We start from the raw sequence: 21,304 nt of genomic DNA, 5'->3' as shown, positions 1-21,304 counted from the left end.
AACACAAGCTACATTGATTGTATTACTATAAGATATTTATCTCTTTTGATATATATTTTATATTTATTTTCATTAATAGAAATATGTTGAAATATATTTAATATTTTTTAGATATTAGAATTAAAGAATTTTATACTATAAACATTATTAAAAATTGAAAATTAATCCAATATTTTATATAATATTAATATTTTCATTTTCTCTTATACTTTTGAAAAATGTTAACTTCATATAAAAGATCTTTAAATGATGTATGAAGGCAAAAAAAAAATAGTCTCTTGTTTTCTTTAACATGAAACTTCCTTTTCACATAGCAGAGCTGCATCCAATTTTTTCAGTCCGATAAATATCGCAAAGCAAGTTCAAAGCACTATTTTTAGACTAGAAATTACAGTCCAGATAAACATTTACTACTTGTACGGTGAATAATGTCACATATGTCGCACATATGTGCAAGCATTATTTAAAAGGTATATTTTACGACAGTCGAAGCAAATGCCGCAATAGTTTCTAGTGGCAATAAATTTGTCGGTAACTACCGCTTGCGTAAAATCTCGCGTGCTGCAATACTGAAATTTGAGTTCAGCTACGTGGCGTGAATTTATTATTAAGAATCACGCAAGCGAAACTATTAATAAGATAATGTAATGCACGAGTAAGACAAATCTCGATCACGAGATAAATGGGAGGCGAATGCATAATGCATTATTTTCACAAATTAATTAATTTAACTAACATATTATCTAACAACGAAGTAGTTCATCGTTTTAATTTCATCTACATTCTTAAATCGTACGTAAATAAAGAAAAAAATTTATATCTTCGTTAACAATGATCATCTGGTTGTAGTTCCACATGTTTGAAAGATAAAAATTATTCATTTTAAAAGAAAAGAAGGAAGGATCGATTTTATACCGATTATTTCATTCCTTATTACAAGATGCATGTGACTAATCGTAAGATGAGTTTTCACATTCTTTCTTTATTATTGTCATTTCCGGATAGTACAAAAAAAAAATTTTACTTTAACATCATCGATACAATGATTCACGATACTTGAATGCATCGCAGATGAATCAGTTACAGATGTTACTACTGATATCAAAAATGTTTTTTCCCACTTGTGCCTCATTATCATCATTATATTACATATTTAATGCAAGTCATGCTTGCTATTCTTTGTATCTTCATTTTAAAAAATGAGTTCGAAATTAGAGTGATTTATTACATTCTTAAATTTATTGCACGTGATATGCAGAAACAAGTTGTTCATCAGATTACCTATTTCTCTTTTTTTTTTTCAAAAAATGTTGCATAATAAAGATATATAAATATGATAAATGATAATTCTAAAAAGCTTCTTTTATTTCATACGTCTTAAAATTTTGCCATAATACAAATACAAAATTTTAATTGAAAATTTTGAAATGTGTCGCATTAATATCCTAATTTGTATTAATGTCAAGCGTCATTCATTTTCAATAATTCAATATTCATAAGCCCTTATTTTCAATATTCATAAAATCATACTTTATACCTAGTTATAATAATATATAATATAAGAATAAGGATAAGGATACAAGAGATGAAATAGTCTTCGGGATATAAAAAAATGGAGGAATGTAAGCAGTTTAAAACTCATTTATTGAACATGACATAAAAATCACGATACATAATAATGATAAACCGAGGTCTATTGTAAGCTTTAAAAACTTTAGATATATTATTCATTTATAATCTTCCAGTGTAATATGTCGTGCGCTCGCATTGTGTATGTGTGTGTGTGTGTGTGTGTGTGTGTGTGTGTGTGTGTGTGTGTGTGTGTGTGTGTGTGTGTGTGTGTGTGTGTGTGTGTGTGTGTGTGTGTGTGTGTGTGTGTGTGTGTGTGTGTGTGTGAACTCCCTATCAACTCTAACAGATGATTACTTTACACATGTATGTATAATCATTACGCATGGAATGTCGCATCCATCTTTTCGCTTTCGCTCGCATCTCTCTTCGATTATAAAATTCACGGATAATTAGCAATCTCGACGACGATACGGCAACCTGTCTTCATTTGAATTTCGATGTTAACGTTATCAAATCTTCTTAAAAAAAAAAAGGCAAATTGTCAAACTAAAAGTGTACATCTCGCGTTGGATAAACAGCATAATCATGGACATAGGTATTCTACAAAAGAGTAACCTTATCGAAAAAACATTAATAATAAAGCCGATAATAATAAGGTTTCAATCAATAAGCAGTAAAGAATAGAGTTATTATTGATTTCCGATTTACGCACGAACGTACCTATACACGTGCAAGAGTTACTGCACGTATTCGCCTCTTAATCCTGTGTTCCACAAGCAACTTGCGTGTATTAAAGCTTATCATAAGGATTTTCTCCGGCATTTTTATGTGCCTGAGGGAAAATGCCGGAGAGTCGTGGTTTCGCAAATATTAATTCGTTCGGAAGGCCTCCTTGTTTATACTGTTTATCCCATTTCACGATCATCCCGCCGTCGTCTACACGCTGCAGAGAAAAGCTCGGAGAGAAAAGCTTTTTCCAGTTTATGTCAAGAATTCGTAATCGATCACTCGTGAATCGGTGTATCGTCAGCGCTAAACCCTTACGGGAAAAAGAAAAGCGAACGGATTCCCTCGACAACGAAAGCCGCTATCCGTCAAAAAATAAATATATCAATGTAGATTTGAGTGCATGAGTGAAGGGGAGAACAGATGAGACGATGCAATTCGACGAGTGCACCGTCGTGAATGGAGGGTCCGATTGGTACCCGTCGCTCTACGCTACTTTTTTTTTTTTTGTTGCTTTATTATAATCGTGGGCTTTTGGCAGTGATATTCAATCGTCGTGACTGAGGAGAAAGTGAACTTGAGCGATCGACGACGTTGGGCTTCGTCGAAATAACAAGTATACTACTTTTGCAAAAAAACAAATTTTTTTTCTCGTAACACAAACTAATTCTCGTTGAAAATATCTCGGAAACGAATAATAAACCGACAAGTAAATTAAATATTAAATTTTATTGCTTGTCCTTGAAAATTAATAATTCTGCTTTGTGCTCGCAAGGCAGGAATGTTCCCAAGAATATATATTTTCCATATATGCGGTATACCGCAGTTTTAATATTAAGTGGACTTAAGTGAACTAAAAGAGAAAAGAAAAAAGAATGAGGAAACGTTTCTCGCTTCGTGAACTTGCAAAAGTCTTGGCACCTCTCCTCAAACACGCGCTAAAAATCCGCTCAAAATGTCCCGAGTGAGGTATAACAAATAACCATAAAACAGTAATAGTAATACAAAAAATAGTCAAGTCGTCGCATAATAAATAATATATATATATATATATATATATATATACATATTATACATATGTATGCATGCATATATATATTATTTACTGTATATACATATGTATACATATATCTCTGCAGTTTTGCAATCGCGTTGCGACCGTAGAATGAAAGTGGATCGAGAGACCGCAGCGGTTAAACGGAAATACGTCTCTTCCGATAGGTAAATACTTGAATCAAAGTAAGGATCATTTAAATTCCATGCATATATCGCCAAAGAGCAAAAGAGAAGAAAAATCCCAATCCACGTTTACTCCGCGGTCCGAGGCCGCCGTAATAAATAGATCGTATTTTATATCTCAATCTCTAAACTCTAATAACACCATTTTCTAATCAGTACGAATCAACTGGTGAAACTTTGGATACGCGCGCACAAAATTGGACCGTAATCTTTAATTTGCACCAATGGCAGTACCGATTTATGAAGGAAGCAAGGGTTAAGAATACAAGTGACAAATAAAAATGTATGAGAAATATAGTTGAAACTAACTGTCAAACTTCAGATGACAAATTCAGATGCTCAAAAAAATTGTAGCTTCCACTTTATTTATTAATAAAAATTCATATAATATTAAAAAAAGATTTTCTTGAAAGAAAAACATTATTGTAGAAATATATGGATATTTGCAATGTATATTACGTGCGAATTAGATTTAACACGATCCCGTTGAACATCGCGTATCTTAAAGTTTCGCCAAGCACCACGGCGCATCGCCCTATATTTATACTTTTTGTCTCTGTGTGTTTTTTTTTTGTTTCACTAAAGCAGTCTTACATAAAGCGGCAACTTTTGGAAATTATTCGGTACGCGCCTCCACAAAATGATTCCCGAATCTGCTTTACCACGCTAATGGATGTTCGCATACAATCCTCCCTCTTTTTCTCTTTCTTCCTGTCTCCCTCTCCCCTTTTTCTTCATCTCCATCCCCCTGTCGTCTGCACTCGAAGAGAGAAATGCAGGTTGAGCTACGCAAATTTTCAAAATTTTCCGCGTGACGTCTACCGACTAAGCTTTCTCTTAAATCCGACATAAATCCGAAAGCGCATATCGACATTAATCTATTCTTTCATATATTATAATGAATTTTAAAAAAAGACCAACAAATCGAATTAGTCGGTTTCCATGCCGAGCGGCGAGCAGTACTTCCAAAATCTATTCAATTTTGATAGAAAATAAATAATTTTTCTTTCCTCGAGATTTACAAAACGCAATCGATGAACGCTTTCGGAGTTTCAGACTCTTAATATTATATACATGTTAAGACGGACATAAACGACTTCAAATGCTCGTGCGCCAGAATTCCTTCGTCTTTCTCGAAAAGGTCCGAAAGCATCTTTCTTTCTTTAAAAAAAAAAAAATTATCGGAGATCTCCTCCATTTATCAGAGCACTGTCGTGTTGTTTTGCCCAACCAAGTATGGAGAACTCGTTTGGTTTTTTTTTTTTTTTAAAGAATGCGAGTCTGCGATCGAGAACCGAAGCGTTCGAATCTCACCCTAACTACATCTTCCCTCTAACCCGTTAATCGTTGCAGAATAATTCTATCTTATAGCTTACGGTATCACAGAGTTACACGCGGCATCGCTTAATTGCTCCCAGTTCGTAATCGCCGATACGCAACCGATAGAAAAAAAGCATGCAAATTGTGTCCATCGCGGGGAAAAATCAGAACGTCTGTAAACGGATGCGAAGAACATCGAGTGCTTTCTGAAAAAGTTGTAATTAAATTGAAATTCAGATTCGCTCACGCTTGATATACCTCTCCCCAAAGTTTTATTTGATATTACGTAGTTTTATTGAATTTTGAAGCAAAGAAATTTGTTATCATTAATATGGAAACTGAATAATTTAATTTTAATTTATTCCATGAATGTATTTCATGATATTATTTCTATCTAATCGTAATAAAGGAAATATCCATTAATTAATATCAGTTAATTAAATCTTCTCCTCCTGATATAACAACGAACTTTATGATTAGGAAGGATTGTTTATATTATTTTTAAAAATAATATAAAAATCGCAAAATATATATGAATGAAAAATAGGCTCATTTAAACGAAAGATCTTGCATCAATTTCATTAATTAGAACGTGGAAAAAAAATACAACCTTTTATTAAGATCGTATAATTTTTTGAAACAAAAAAGATATCCCGAGAGAAATCTCTTATGGCATTTCTTTCCTCACTACACTCGACATTCTTTGCACGTGCGATCTGCAAGGGCAATACGTTCCCCTCCCGCACCCCCTTCTCATCGACCGACTCGACTTGTAACGAAATAATACACTATATAGATATATATATTTTATATACTACATGTGAAAAAATTAACAAGCGCCCTGTAGCGACGACGCGAAATAACAAATACGATTAACTCGAGAAAAACGTCTACATATCTTCGATGACGTGCGACAAAATGGCGATTCGTTTAAGAAAATATCTTCGCCTGGCCCGCGCGCTATCTGAGAAAACCGGAAATCTACGGAACGATAACGCCCGCGAATCGCGCGCGTCTTTTCGCGCACAATGCAACACGCGTACACCACGGAATGCATGGTTAATGGTACCGGATGCATCTGTCATGCTCCCCCCATAGGCCGCCGCCGCGTACTCCAGCGCTATCGTATCGTACGCCATATATAACGCGGAGGAAACAGCAATATCGTTCGATAAGCTGATATGCGTCAATAATTATTCGATAGGTTTCTAACTTTCTTGAAGAACTGTCGCGCCGGAAATTGGATGCTCGAAACATCTTTTGGAGAAAATTGAAATATTGTCGCGATCGAGCGAGTACGATCTTTTTGAAATCTCTTCCGTACGATGGTACCCGTAAGAGATAGTACCGAAGCTAGTTTTCTATTCATATATCAAATAAACATTATTTGACGCATCGCTGTAGACGGCGAAAGATACTCTCCGTGTTATTCCGCCGTGATTTTACTCGGTGAATTGATTTATTCTGTCCTCTGATATGGAAGGGGAGCGCGAAAAACGAATACGCAAGTGTGATACGAGTGATAATTAAATATATTGCGACGTCGAAACAGCGCGGGAAATTACACACGTGAAAACAAATCGGTTTTTCTTAGGCTCTGCACGCTCGGTGATTCGACCGGAAAGTCCGCACGCACTTCCTGAATTAGATGGTACATAACGCACAGTGTCCTTCCTCTGCACGACGGAATCCGATCCCGCAAAGGCGGGAAGAAACTGCCATTGCTGCTTCCGGCACGCAAACTCGAGCCTAATCCGCAGAACAATGGGCAAATCCCGCCGTTGACACGTACGATAAAAACGACATTTTCGCAGCGCTCCTTACGCTAACGATTCTTTCTCTCTTTGCACGTTGGCCCGCATTCTCGCCGCGCATTTTACGCCGACTCTGCCCTTGTTTCGTGCCGAATTCATTCTACGCATTAATGAAGCAAATATATATAGCGCAATCAAGAACTGAACGGAGAGTCGCGCTTAGCGCAACCAAGAGTACGAGCCTCCCCCCCCCTCCCCCCTTTCCTCTAGCTTTAAACGGTTTTGCGTGACGTACTGATTAGAGGACGCTTTTCAGTCTAGATTGCGAGAAAGTTAATTGGATGTTACTGGAGATTCGCGTTTCGTTTCCACAGTTAACGTGCTCCTAACGCGAAGATAATAATGTGGCGAAAAAAAAAAATCATAAACGCATCCGTGCAAGAGGATGCTTAAAAGATCCTCGAAAGACGCGGAAAAAATTGAGAAATCATCGTTTAAAACGTTACAAGTTTTTGATAGTTTTCGAAAATTCGAGGCGTCTTTCGAGCATCTTCGCAATGTCCCTCAGATACGAGCGTTCCCTCCGCGCGGAAACCGGAAATATTCTTCGCGCCCGTTGAATGTCTTTCTCTCTTCGATCTTCGTTCCCGACCGTCCTACCGTTTAGGAAAAAGAACAGTATGTAGAGCGCGACGCGCACGAGAGAACTATCGTGCGCGCGATGAAGGAACTTAGCGTTTAGGTCTGGCAACTCAAGTGACTCTATTCTGTAACCGACTGACATTCAACGTGCGAGACATCCGCGATTCGTGCGATCCCGATACGTAAACCCGATAGCCATGTTTTATCATTATATACCTCGCTTCCTCCGTCGCCGACTCCTCTGTCCTTCACGATTGTCCTTTGACTCCCAACGATCTTCGATGATCCTCCTCATTCATATCGATCGATCGATCGATCGATCGATCGATCGATCGGTTGCGTCGTAAGTTACGATCCTTCTGTTCCTCCTCAGCTCCTCTCTTCTTCTTCGTTTCTACTCCCCTCTTCCTTCTCCATCTTAAACAGACTCTCAGATTTATACAGAAGAATCGTAAGGTTAGATCTTTTCTATGTTGGCTCGTCGATATTGTTTGGCCTGGCCACGCATCGATGTTGTCACAAAACCGAACGTCGTCATTTTAAAAAATGACGGCGGTTTATCCAAAGGAGGAACCAGGCGGTCCCAAGCGACTCTTCTTCGTCCTCTCGAGCGTTCACCAGCGCTCCCATCGTCCGATCGCTCAATCGAGAATATTTCTCGACCCGCGAGGATTCTCGACACGATCGACTGTTGACATCCAGCGGACCGAACAACGGCGCTCGAGGATCATTCAACCTTCTCTCCCTCCTCCTCTTCCTCTTCCTCGCTGGGCTAACAAACTCGAGCGTGCTCGCTTTCGAACTCCTCGAGTCGAACGTGTGCGAACTTCCTTTTTCTTCTCCTTTCATTCATCTGTGTATCTTTCCACTCTCTTCCCCTCGTCCATTCACGTATATTCGCACACGTTCTCCCGTTTGCTCTCGCTTCCTCCCTCCTTCCAATCATTATCGACTCCTTCCTCACCGCTTTCTCTTTCTTCTCTACCAAGCTGAAGGTGGATCCGGACACGAGCGTGCCGCCACGTTGCTGCTCGACTCGGATGCGGTAACGGGTGCCGAAGTGCGTCGGATCTCGATCGGTTTCGAGCCGGAGGGCGGCCGGCCCAAAACCCCTTGACTGTTTCACGATAGGTTTCGTTGGTCCTCCGCGCAGTCCTCCGCCTTCTTCAGGGAGCGCTTCAGTTTGTCGACCAGCCGGTTATGGAACTTGTTGAGGGAGTTCGAGCTGCCGGTCTTCGGCGGCGACGTGCCCGTGCTCTTGCTCGGGCTCTGGAGAGAGCTCTGGGACGCCCTCGAGGACGTCCTCGAGAAGTGCCGCGAGGTTAGCGGCACGGACCGATGCGCGGGCGAGGTGAGAAAGTCGGAGCCGGGGGAGGTCGACAACGACGGACCCTCCGACTTGGAACATTCGGACACCTGCGAAATCAGAAAAATGTTGTGCGTTTCAGATTACGACGTAAGAGAAATTTTCTAGGTAAAATTTTCCCACAATCTCATTTTCTTAATTAGTCCTTCTGTTCTTTTATCATGCATTATTGGCATTAGAAAAAAATGTTATTTTTTTTAAAGTAACTTCTATACTATATATTTATCCTTGGAACTAATAATAGTTATTAAAATGCTAAATTTAGCATTTACGGCTGCGCCGTATGTATTTCGCTAAACTACAATTATTACTATCGTTTTAACGATTATTATTGCTTGTTTTTAAGACGTTGTAGAATTTATTAACGCGCAACAGCGGGTCATCAATCACAATTGAGACTGTTGAGCAAATCACCATTCTGTCATCATTATTTACAATCTTTTATTACGTGATCTGCCTTTCAAATCATCCGGATTTCGTTTTAATACATCATGAAAATGGAACGCAACCATCGTTGCGGTAACGACCACGAAGATACGCGTTCTTCGTTGGTTGCTCGCTATACGAGCGGTGAAAGCTACGACGATCGTGACATGAACTCCACGAGATTGTTTTTTAACGTGTAAACAACTGGGCAAAGACAAATCCTCTTAATCGAATCGAGTATCCTTTTTCTTTTCTCTCGAATGGAATTAAATTTCTAAAAAAATCAAGTATTGACTGATCTTTCAATTAATTTAATTTATTTACACAATAATTCCGTTCATCAGATGATGTATCTCATTTCTTAAATATTTAAATTCTTATATTTCGTGTAAATAATTATAAGTAATATAATTATAAGTAATAATTTCTATCTTATTTTGAAGTGATGAAATTAATGTAATTTTAATAATAATTCTTAGAACTAGAAAAAGATAAAGAATAAGTTGAATTGAGATTAAAGTTAATCTACGTTGGTGGAATCGGGCATTAATAGAAAATTTAAAAATAAAAGTTTTAATTCAGAAATCATACATAACAATTCAAAAATCAAATGATATGAATTCGAAGCACGAATTTAGATTTTTAATAATAAAGAATTGTATGACATCAGCTCTATCTGATTAACGCAATAATAATCGTTTCTATTCTGATAAGACAACCGAAATGGAATGCAGGAAGTATTCCGTACGATAATATTTTACACAACTAACCCGCAATTTCCTTTAATTAGCATTTATCGTCCAAATATGTACAAAGCCAAAGCAAACCAAGCAATTCCCGTTTGTGAATCTTGATAACGATGATAACCCTACTCTAACGGGTGTACAATTAATTAGTGAAAGAAAAACGCGCTTCTCGTTACATCGCGAACGTAATTTCCTTCTGATAAATGCGTTATCATTTTGACTAATCGATTAATCGTTTATTAGCGTTTTCGCGGATATTTGCGTGCTCTGTCAGAGTGTGCTGTCCCGAGCTGTCCCGAGTTATTGCGAAATGCGTGATAAAAATCAAAAAAGGTATCGAGTATCTCGCATATGACGCACGTATACATTCGACAAAACTGCGTACGTGCCCTTTTTCACGTACGAGCCACGAACGAACAGGCTACACCACGTGCTCATATTGTCATCACGATAGGGAGGCGGTAAGTGGCCGATTAGGCTAAATCTGTATAAGCGTCCCTCCTTTTACACATGCACAGCAGGCGGGATCAGGTTACGACGTCACAGTGATTCTCACTATTTCCCCGAGACAGATTTCACCGTCAACGACGGGATCGTGACTCATAAAGTCATTTTTTTCTTTCAGGCTTTAACTCAATTGACAATTTAATTTATCAAGAATTTTATTCAAAGCGTTTTCAACTCTTCCATTTTTCATTCATTTCCTTTTTATTCACTTTAATTTCTTAAATAAAGTGCAAAAACAGCCATTTACCATCCTTACATTCTGAAAATTTAACAAGTTCGTTTTCTAAATGTGTTATAAAATTGTTCAATTCTTTGCCATATTAATGAAGTTATCTCCTGTAATTTATATTAAATATATGAGACGTATAAAGATTATTGTAGAAAAATTGTAGTATAAATATTGTAGTATAAATTATTTGTAATCCTGAAGTTTAATCCATTTTATTAAAGCACGATGTCTATTGTTTCAATTAACTCGCCTCTGCTTGCGGCTCCAACGAATTTACACATCTACTCTCGCTGTTATATCACATAGGATTACGCAATTCATATGTCACAGACGAAATGCGACGCAATGTTTATCGATACATGTGCGAGTGAAGTTTGTCTCCTATAAATGTTTCCCATTTAATTTTACCGCGATCCCTAACTCGTATTTATAAAGAACGTTTTATCGGAGCGTTACGCGAGATAATAATAGAAAATAAGAACTGCCATCGATTATTGGCGTCGTGCTATCGGCGTGAGAGAAGTTTAGAATAAATGTTTAAGACTTGTTTGCCACAGTTCATTTGTTCATTGATACTCCGAGTCTCATGTTGATTGTACACAATGAATAAATATGTTTAATTCCGTTTTTGTTACTGATAATTAACATTTTTCTTTTGTACAGCTTAAAGATTGTTATAAGCACGTCGCTATACAAATTTTTATACAAATAACAAATTGCAGAGGTAATAAGTACGTAAATAAGTTTAATAAGTTTTAAAGAAAAATGCAAACAGTAATGTAATAGCATATTAATTTCAAACTAATCGAAACAGTTAATCTCGCAATTAAATGCATGTTGATTATTAATGCTAGCAGGCGTATAATTTAATTATCATTTATCACCAGCTTTTAGGATTAATTCAGTATGATCACAACAATTTTGTAGCTTGAAATAGTTTTCATCAAAATGTGTATTAAATCTGTGAATGTATAAATTTATGTCTCAATTTAGTATTTTATTAATGAAATTCGCGAATATTTTTATCAACTCTCCGACACGGCACGCAAACAAAAAAATCTTTCCAAAAATATACACGGCCATAATTAGCTGTTGATAGAACTGTATTGTGATAATGTACATTGCACAGATTAAAAAATGCGCAGTACACAAACTACAGCTTCGCATTTATATAATTTATATAATTGGCAATGATTTCTCGTGAGCATTAATGTTCTGGCAATAATCATCGTATCTACGTCGTACTGCGTACTTGTAACTTTCAGTGTCACGTGCTCGAGTTGGCTCTAAATATTCGACATGGAAGGACAAAGAGTTAATTAAAAATATCCCGTTGAAGCTTTTTTATAAAGCTACGACGCATTATCGTGATGGAAATTAACTCTTCATTATATATCGTGTAGAAAACGTAGCACGTATTATGAATATATTTCTTCATATTAATTTTTAACAATTATTCTAGTGGCTTAATAATAATTCATAACTGAATAATTAATTATTGATAACAAATTAATCTCTGTTTTGTTAACCAAGTTTAATTACATACATATAATTAGTACCACTTAATGTGTAATAATATTTTCAATAAAATATAAAAAAATTTATAATTATAATTTGCAATTACAGTACTTATTAAAGATACTGAGGGATGTGATTCAAAATTTTAAAGGTCAAAATTTTCAAATACTTTTCAAATACTCGCACATAACACGAAATGTAATAATTCACTCAAAAATATTTTTGACTTATTTAGCAATCATATCATGAATAGATTTTTTTTTTAATAAATAGAAAAAGAGTTAAAAGAAGAGCTAAGTTGAGAATCATCGAAGCAAAGAAGAATGCTCGCATTTACGTCTTCGCTTTTCGTCGATCATCCTTTTTGCGACGTTCCTACGAAACACCTTTTGTGCTCTATCCTTGCTTATACATCGCTTTAGTGTAGCAGGCCAAGTTCAAGAAACGGTTCGCGAAAATACCCGGAGCGAAACCGAAGATTGCTAGCTTACATAAAACGGAAACAGTTATGTCATCTCGCTTGTACTTTGCGAATATTCTTTTCATGCGCGACTCTTGTTACGCATTCCTGTTAAAGTCGTAATATTCCTGTAAAATACAGCCTTTCCCATAATAAAACAGTCTCTTCACGGTTGAAGAATTATGGAGTTATCTCACTCTTATGCCGAACCTTTTCATCAAGTCTCTTTTGTAACACCGTCATTGACTGCATTAAAAATAAAGTACAGATTCGCATTTATATATAAATATCTGTAATATAATAATTTATTTTAAATCTATACAATATTTCAAAAAATTAATAACATTTTCTCTCTCAATGTTAATATCGCAATAACACAATACTGCTGAAAAAAAAACCTTGATGAGAAAACGGAATCTATCCGACTTGCGTATTATGTAACATATTAGGTAATAACAAAATTCTGCATTATCAGCAATATTACTTCACGAAGCAAGGTACAAAATTTATTCAGGAAAATTAAAATACAAACATAAAAATTGAACAATTCGTTTAAAAGTGATACTCTCGTTATACCGATTTCCAAGGACAATCTACTATATTTACAAATATTTAAACACCATATCCAATGTTGAAATTTATGTTAATCAGCTAAATCTAACGTCGCGAATGCTTCATAGAATTACATAAGAGACATATTAGACAGAATGAATAACAATTTTAAGAAATCCAATCCGTTTCATCATATCAATATTGATAATCAATTTTCCGAGGTATTTAATTGTCTGCGAGATTAAACCAATACGCGATATTTAAGTATTATGTCTTATTATGTATTATACGATATTGTAGGTATTATACGATAAAAATAAAAGATAAGGGACTTTCGGGACGATTGAGAATCCGTATGAGAGTTCACCGTACGATACGTTGCGAAATCGACGATGAAGCTTGCGTAATGTCGCGTCACAGAACTAGTTTGTGTAGGACGTCCTAGACCTAGAGGGACGTGTTTCCGTTAGAAATGGTTCGATAGGTATCACGATAGGTATCACGTTCACCTAAATTTGACAATCGACCATAGTATCGAACAATCTAAGCTTATTATTTTAATTTTGAACTTTAAATTTATATTACAAACGAAATCTATTTGGAATTATTTAAAAGAACGATCTATAGTTAACTAATGTCCATCGTTATTTAATTTATATTTATATTTTATGAATCATATTGCGTACAATTAAAAAGAATTACCTCAAGATAAGTCTCCCCGCTAAAGATATTCAAGTAAAGTAACAAGCGACATTTTACATTTTATCGTGGAAATCGACGGTTATGATTGAATCTCTCATATCTCATGTTGCAGCGCTAATGATTAAAATGATTTTATATTGGCCTTGCTACAATTAATATTTTTGTAATTGTCGTCGTTACTGTTAATATAAATTTATTTCAGTCGTGCATAAATAATAAATAAACCCAAAAGTCGAATAGTTGCAATGCCACCATGCGATACGCTGGCGATAACATTTACGAGCGCAATAATCCGCGCACCGCATGCAATTCAACGTTTGCGCATAACTGCCTACATCGCGATAAAAATAAACTTCTAACCGGCACATATTTATTCGCCGTGACGTCCTGATCGTCACCTATTATTGACTATGCTTATTCAGCGTCTGCAAATACAATTTCGCCGGACGTTTAGCGATGCCAGAGGAAAACCGGTTCCGAGCGCGGTGAGTCGATCTTTTACGGCAATGATTTCGTGAGGGGAAAAAAGGTCTGACTTTTTCCAAGTTATTTTATCGGCGAACGCCCTGGTGCGAAGAGAACGATAAACTTTGCGGGCTGCATGAATACGATGGCTCGCGAAAAAAAAAAAGAGCTGAAGCTATCCTTGAGGCTCAAAGGAAGCCATCAACTCCGCCGCGGCATATATCACGCAGCTCTCTCACGATGATAAATGCAGAATTAATTCCATTTAGAAATGTAAACTCCATGAAAATTCAATTATTAAAAAGGCAAATTCAATTTTTACAAGTCTAAAACTTTCAAAATATGTAGACAGACGAAATATTATCGTTTCAATTGTGAAGTGATTTCACATTTACGGAATTTTAATTCGAAACGTGTCTATTACGCAATACGGAATTAATCCTTTGCATTCTTAATTATTTCCATCATGATGTGAAAAAATGATTTTTATTTGAAAATAACACAAAAAAACATGTAATACTAACACATCACAAAAGCACAGCAAGATATTGAAATGAATCTGAACCCATAATTTGAAAGAGGATTATATACAAGGTGTCTGTGAAAAAGAGATTTTGTTTTCTGTCAATGAATTTAAATCCCATTATTAAGCAAAAATTTAGATTTACGATAAGATTTTGTATCTCAATTCAAACTTGAATTTATTTTAGTAAAAATTTAATTATAATTAATATTATAATTCAGTCAATCTGAATTTCTTTAAGAGAAATTAAAATTTCATATTTTAAATGAAAATATATTTCAGCTGTAAAATCTCATTTTTTCAAAACATCTATTCCCCATTTTATTGAAAAACACACGTTCAACAGCAAAAAAATTACACTTCCGTTGTTACAAATAACTCTACGTATTCACAGTTATATTAAAATTGCATAGCATAACATAAATATTTATAAAAAAACAGCACGATGTTTTTATTGAAAGAATCAAAAGGAAAAACAAAAAAAAAATTTAAATTACAAGAGGATTAAATTTATAGCTTCAAGAAAATCGATCTTCTATTTATCGATCTACAACTAATAGAACAATAATATATCCACAGAATTATCCATAGAATCTTATTGCAGAACAATAATATATCCATATTTTTTCCCTAATTATATTATTTTTGATATTTTTTTATCGATAAAATAGATATGCAATATCAATATATTGCATATCTATACATAATATTTGAACTCTTAAACATAGATCGATATCTCTTGAAGCTATGACAGTTAAGCAAGGCGTTTATTTTGAAAGGACCAATAAATTTGACAGATGTTATAACAGCTGTTTCATATCTCGATATCTAATCCCATCTCGTATGATATAACAAAGTCCATTTTCATTCAAAACAAACATCTCGCGCAAGCTATGGGAAAACGGAAAAGCACGTCGCGCAAAGCTCAGGATGGCCGATTACCATAAGAATCGAGACGGGAGGACGCTCGGACGTGCCGCACTTTGCAAGACGGTTGTGTCTGCCGGTACGCCAGACCTGCGAAAAAATCGCACATGCAAAAGTAGCGGCATTCTATTTACTTGATTTCCTCGTCCTCGCTTTCGTCGCGCTACGATTTTATGGAGATCGATACCTCGCGCGCAGTCTTTTCGTCGAATTACGCTCTATGAGATACGTCGGAAAAAAAAGATACATGCATATGTAACAATTTCTTCGCAAAGAGACGTGTTTTTTTTTTTTAATCTACGTCAGCGTACGTTTCAATGCTTTCGCGCTAGCGATACGCGCAATGCAATGCGCGCATGACGCATCAAGATCGGCCGGCGCCGTCATTATTAAAAGTCACCGTCTCTTGCAATCCGATTTTGCATTGACAATGTCAATTCGCGACGCCGGATATAAATTTTTAAAAGAAAGAGATCGCTTGCAAATTTTTTTTCTCACCGCATATTGATAGGCGATTAAACTGGTATACGTGACAATGAAACGCACAATTGCGTCATCGATTGTCGATACAAATTGAATTGTTTCTACGTGTATCCATTCGTTATTCAAATTCGCGATATGTTGCTGTAGTACATTTCAAATTACCAAAATCACCTCGAAATACTCTGAAATCTTATGGCGCGTTGAGGCGATCACGTGCGAGAATTAATGTTTATCAACATCCGATCTTTTTTTGATGATTTATACACCGTTGTTGTACAACGGTTCGCGCATACGCAAATGTTTGCGATACGAATGAAGAGATTAAACTCCCACTCATCTTTACAACACGGTACGACAGAGGAACGTCGCATAAGATTTCTTTCTCACGTTCCTTTTTTTAGCTCATATTAGCAACTTTTTTTATTACATTGAAATTCGTATATTAATTTTCTCAAACAATCGTCTTCATATTTTATAATAATGCCAATAATGCACGCTTATAATAAACTGTATATTTTTTTATTCGACGCAGCGTTTTTCAACTAGCACTTTGCGAAGTGACAATGACAGATATTTTGGCAGATTCACATTCTCCAATAAAAAAAAAAGAGTTTCAATTTACAATTTTGTTTTCTGGTGAAAAGACTTACTGAAAAACGCTGCAAAATTTAAAAAAAAAAACCTCACCTTTCGGCTGCGACAGGCCTGAGGATTCGAGCATTCGGACGAGCGCCGGCTCCGATTGGTCTTGTAAATGTCCCATTCGTTTTTCACCACAGGCATCATAAACGCCATTTCGTCGGCTTACTGTCTCGTCTCCGTTTCGTCGGCTCAGCTCGTCCTTCCCTTTCTCTCCTTCACTATCTCTCCTCTCGGTCGCTCTTTTAGAAAGTTCAACACACGTCACTCTCAGGAGTGAGAGAAAAGGCCGCTCTTCGCACTGTCCAGGCGTATGTCGTGGTTGCGGTCTTATGCCCGAGTTGCGATCGCGTGATTCTGCTTCGGGATCGATCGCGGGATTGATCGCGATCTACGTGAACGATCTATGCGAACGACTCGTGACGACGTGCGTGACGACGACTTTCGTCCTCGGCTGCTCCGGGAAACTGGAAAACTGCATACACGTCGCGCTCGCACAGCTGCGCTTGCTCGATACGCTCGTGCGCGTCTTTCCCCCTTTTTTTTCTCGGTCTTTTTCTTTGGCGCTGCGGCGCTATGCCTCTCTCTGATGCCGGCAATCCGCTTCGAATTCGCGTCCGTACGTTGCGGCAGTCCGCTACGGAATAAGCACGCGCCGGTCCGCGCGTGGATAAGCGAGGATCTCGCGAGTCGCGGCGGGAATGGTGGGGACGGCCGAGCACGTCGATTGGCTGCCGTTGAGGCGGGACACCTACGTCACGGGTTACCATTGATTTTTCAATGTTGATACACACAGCGGCGTGGTGACGTGCCGGATTGAATTTTTGGCGGCGCACTATTGCGCGCACCGTCGCCGTCGGTCATCTCGCGCGTAGGCGCGCTGGAGCGCGCGCGCGAGGTGGATTCATTAAATGCCCCGGGATCCGGATGTCCCGGGGGATCTGAATGTCATATGGCGCGAGAGAAAGTCACGATCACACCGGCGCTCCGGGATTACATGTGCCGATCAGCTGTTAACGACGGATTTCTTCAGCCTCCGCCATCCATACATATTTTCATCTTTTATTTTATTTGCATCTTTTTTTATTTTATTAAAACATCTCCGTTTTTTTTTTTTTTTTTTTTTTTTTTTTATATGAGAGGGAGTGTTGGCTTACAATATGGAATTATTAAGGATACCGTTTTGCACGTATTCATTTCATTTTGCGCGTGAGATGCAAGGGGTGCAATTAAAATGTATAAAAAAACGATGCGTGCAGCGAGAACCGTTACTGACTTTTTGAAAAAATATTTCTCTTCAAAAAAATGTAGCAATGGACGCTGAAATCTGTGAAAATTCCACATAGAGAAATTTCTTGAATCTAACAGGGACTTAGACCAACTTTTCTCTCTAGAAAATCATCAGATCAATCAGATTTTGATTGAAAAACTTGAAAATCATTAAAAATCTCATTTCACAACAATGCTCTTTGATATTGCTTTATTTTCCAACATATTTCGAACATATTTCTGTATATTCCTATTTCTTTTCATTTCAGCAAACTTCCCCATATTCGGATGAAAATCTACAGGAAATATATCATGCATTTTACAATTAATAAATAAAACATATATTACGGAATACATACATGCGTGCCGCAAGCGCAATAATATACACAAAAATATATTTCACATAAAATATGTAAAATAAATGAGTGGATAAAATCCTATCTCTAAAGTCATATAATATCTAAAATTGTGTAATAGCAAATTGTTATGGAACGCAATATTTTCTCAAAGTGCACATGAAATCTAAACAATCATACCGATATATGTATCGTAAAACTTCAAAACGCGTTGTAGAATTTGCATAAGGTTATTAACAATATAGAACATAAATCAATGATTAATGTTCTCCTCATATCATAATCTTCCGATTGGCAAACACAATTTTAGTTTCCTTAATTTAAAATCCTTCTCGTCAATTTATTTTAATCTCATACACATATACACAAAAATTGAATGTTGAATTAAAGTTTATTTGATTCGAAAATAATTATCATGTATAATATAAATTTGAGAAAAAGGATTATAAATGGAAATAAGTTTCAATATTACATTCTAATATTTTATTATGTTTATTATGTTTTACCTGAAAATGATAAATAAAATGAAAATATGTTATAATGTAAATAGTTATAATATAAATGAAAAGTTATAATTATTCCACCATACTAAAACATAGTGCATAAACTGTTTTAACTTTTGATGTTACATGCGCAAATGAATTTTATATTTTACTTGGGAAAACAAGTCTTGAATTTATTATGTGCACTCTTGCGTTAATAATAAATGAAATACCATAGTAAAAACCAAAAGATACATAAATAATAAGGAAATGAAAGAAAGAAAATATTTATTAATATTTTAAAACAGACCATCTAAAAAAAAGAGAAAAAGAGAAAGAAAGAAAGAGAAGAATAAATGAGAGCATAAAGGATAAATATTAAAACAGAATTTGTGTCCGTAATAAATAACATAATAATAAACATTCATAAAAATGAGGAAAAATTAAAATACACTTTATTACAAAAAGTGCATGAAATAAATAGCATTTAGTACAGTGCAATACATAATAAAATAATTTACCTAAAATTACGTAAAATACATAAAATACATAGATTAGGCGTATTTTAAGTTGATAGCGCAAAAAAGCGATATAGTTATCGATAAGACACAATGGAGGAACACGCAAGAATTTGGTTGAAACAACGCGCGAATTGTAATTTAAGCGGTCTCTTAAAACACGCAAGGTTTTTTTCAATTCTAAATTTAGAGTTAGATCTTAATACAGCGTACTTTAAAGACAAATATTGAACTTTTAGATATTTTTTTAGATTTTTAGACTGCCGTCTATTTGGTACTTTGAATTTTGAAATATTTGTAATGTAACCTTACAGATAAATATTACAAATATATGTAGATTACATATCTGGAGACAAATAAGATGCTTGTTGGCATAAAAAGAGATCATAAAAGAGTGATGAAGAGTTAGCGAATTTTTTGAAGGGTATTGCTGTTACTCCCATCGATCTGCCCTCGACCCTTCGCAAATAAAAAAAATGCACGAATTTGTTCAAGGTCGACGTCAAAGATGGGAGGCGAGATAGAAATGATTTACTATTTTGTTGTGAACGTTTTTAAAACGTTTATTTCTGGCAATTAACTTTCATGTCTATTTAATTGTAAAAAAATAACATCTTCGTATGTTTTACGTATATATTTTTTTAACATATAATTACATAAGGATAAGCATTTGGTTTGCGTATTATAATTAAAATCAATGACATGATAATATTTAAAAGAATATGTATATGTACAAAAGTCTTATAAATCTTATTCGCGTTTTTTTTTTAAATGAGTAAATGTTTCATTACATGGAAAATAATTACAGAAAAAAACAATTATTATTTTATACGTAATATACGTAAAATATACGTATATACGTAAAAACAATGCATATGTAGTACGTAACCTTCTGAGCAACAATATTTTCGTATATTAACGATAGCATTAGAATAATACTATTATCTAATAATTAGCGACTTGCAACGTTGTAGCTCATTGATGAAATTAATTCCGCCGGCTTAACAAACGTAACTTTCGACAACTGCATACATCAGCGAATTAATTATTGTAACGTTAGATAAATATGATTTGATGATAACGAATTCTGCACTAACTAGCAATAAATCTCTTGGAATTACTCTCGTGACAAGATAATACGGTATTTAATAATTAAGGAAATATTATTTTGTAATAAGCGTATGTGTGCGCGTTTACTTCCAAGTCCTTAATAAAATAGTTTATATCTAGTAGATTTTGCGGACTTTGCGGTTTTGCACGTTTTATCTCACGGTCGGAGAAGGGATTAAAATCATGTTTGATACAACGATCAAAAGCATATTATTTTGTTACGCGTCGCACAAATGAACTCTTTTATGACGGCTCAACTCATATAAATTTGTTAAAATACAATATCCCAACAGTGTACGTATAATAGGAATCGGAAATCAATATTCCACTTACACTTCTTCCTCGAACACTCCATGTTCGTATATATTGTAACAGTATATACATGTCATGAAAAACGTGCAACAATGGCCGTAAAGCTATTCACAGATGTTTCATAGAATCATTCATGCGTTAAAAAATATGTATTTTTATGTCATATCCACACACGTTACGTCAATATCGTAGAATCGAAACGAAAACAAAAAATCTATTAAATTGCTTTGTTATTCTATTTATTATGCAATATACAAAATTTATAAAAAAAACTAGAGATAGATAGATTAGATTTATTTCAAAAAATTTGTTCGTAAAAAAAAAACGAAACTTTAAACATATCATCAGATGAATAAAATTTCATGTTACCAATACATGATAATCTTAGCATCGAAGCATTTCCTAACCAAATGTTATCAATTGCGATTTTATCAACATTAAATAATGTGAAATTTGTATTA

General features: G+C 35.4%; 1 protein-coding gene and 1 long non-coding RNA gene across 5 annotated transcripts in view; one reads left to right on the top strand and one right to left on the bottom strand.

The window, feature by feature from the left end:
* The window catches only part of LOC148934528 (uncharacterized), a 41,719-nt gene extending 22,830 nt beyond the window's left edge, over window positions 1-18,889 (top strand). For both annotated transcript variants that reach the window (XR_016141280.1, XR_016141281.1), the window contains exon 3: window positions 18,335-18,889. This is a non-coding gene — a long non-coding RNA (uncharacterized LOC148934528). The remainder of the gene's footprint in view (window positions 1-18,334) is intronic.
* Window positions 1,624-17,788, bottom strand: LOC105428800 (uncharacterized). Of its 3 annotated transcripts, XR_016141279.1 has the most exons (4): window positions 16,845-17,788; window positions 15,690-15,764; window positions 7,470-8,669; window positions 1,624-4,322 (listed from the first exon to the last, which is right to left on the bottom strand). XR_016141279.1 is itself a non-coding variant. In XM_089084677.1 (3 exons), exons 1-3 carry the CDS (start codon window positions 16,950-16,952, stop codon window positions 8,376-8,378), a joined length of 477 nt encoding a protein of 158 aa, XP_088940803.1. In that variant the 5' UTR covers window positions 16,953-17,788; the 3' UTR covers window positions 1,624-8,375. The 3 variants fall into 3 exon arrangements, 2 of the variants coding, with proteins under 2 accessions (XP_088940803.1, XP_088940804.1); XM_089084677.1 differs by having other exon boundaries at window positions 1,624-8,669; XM_089084678.1 differs by lacking the exon at window positions 15,690-15,764 and having other exon boundaries at window positions 1,624-8,669; window positions 16,845-17,461.
* Window positions 18,890-21,304: the final 2,415 nt, after the last annotated feature.

Source organism: Pogonomyrmex barbatus, unplaced genomic scaffold, assembly GCF_055798465.1.
Source record: "Pogonomyrmex barbatus isolate J1 unplaced genomic scaffold, ASM5579846v1 scaffold9, whole genome shotgun sequence".
Classification (NCBI taxonomy): domain Eukaryota; kingdom Metazoa; phylum Arthropoda; class Insecta; order Hymenoptera; family Formicidae; genus Pogonomyrmex; species Pogonomyrmex barbatus.
This window is presented reverse-complemented; position numbering and strand designations above follow the sequence as displayed.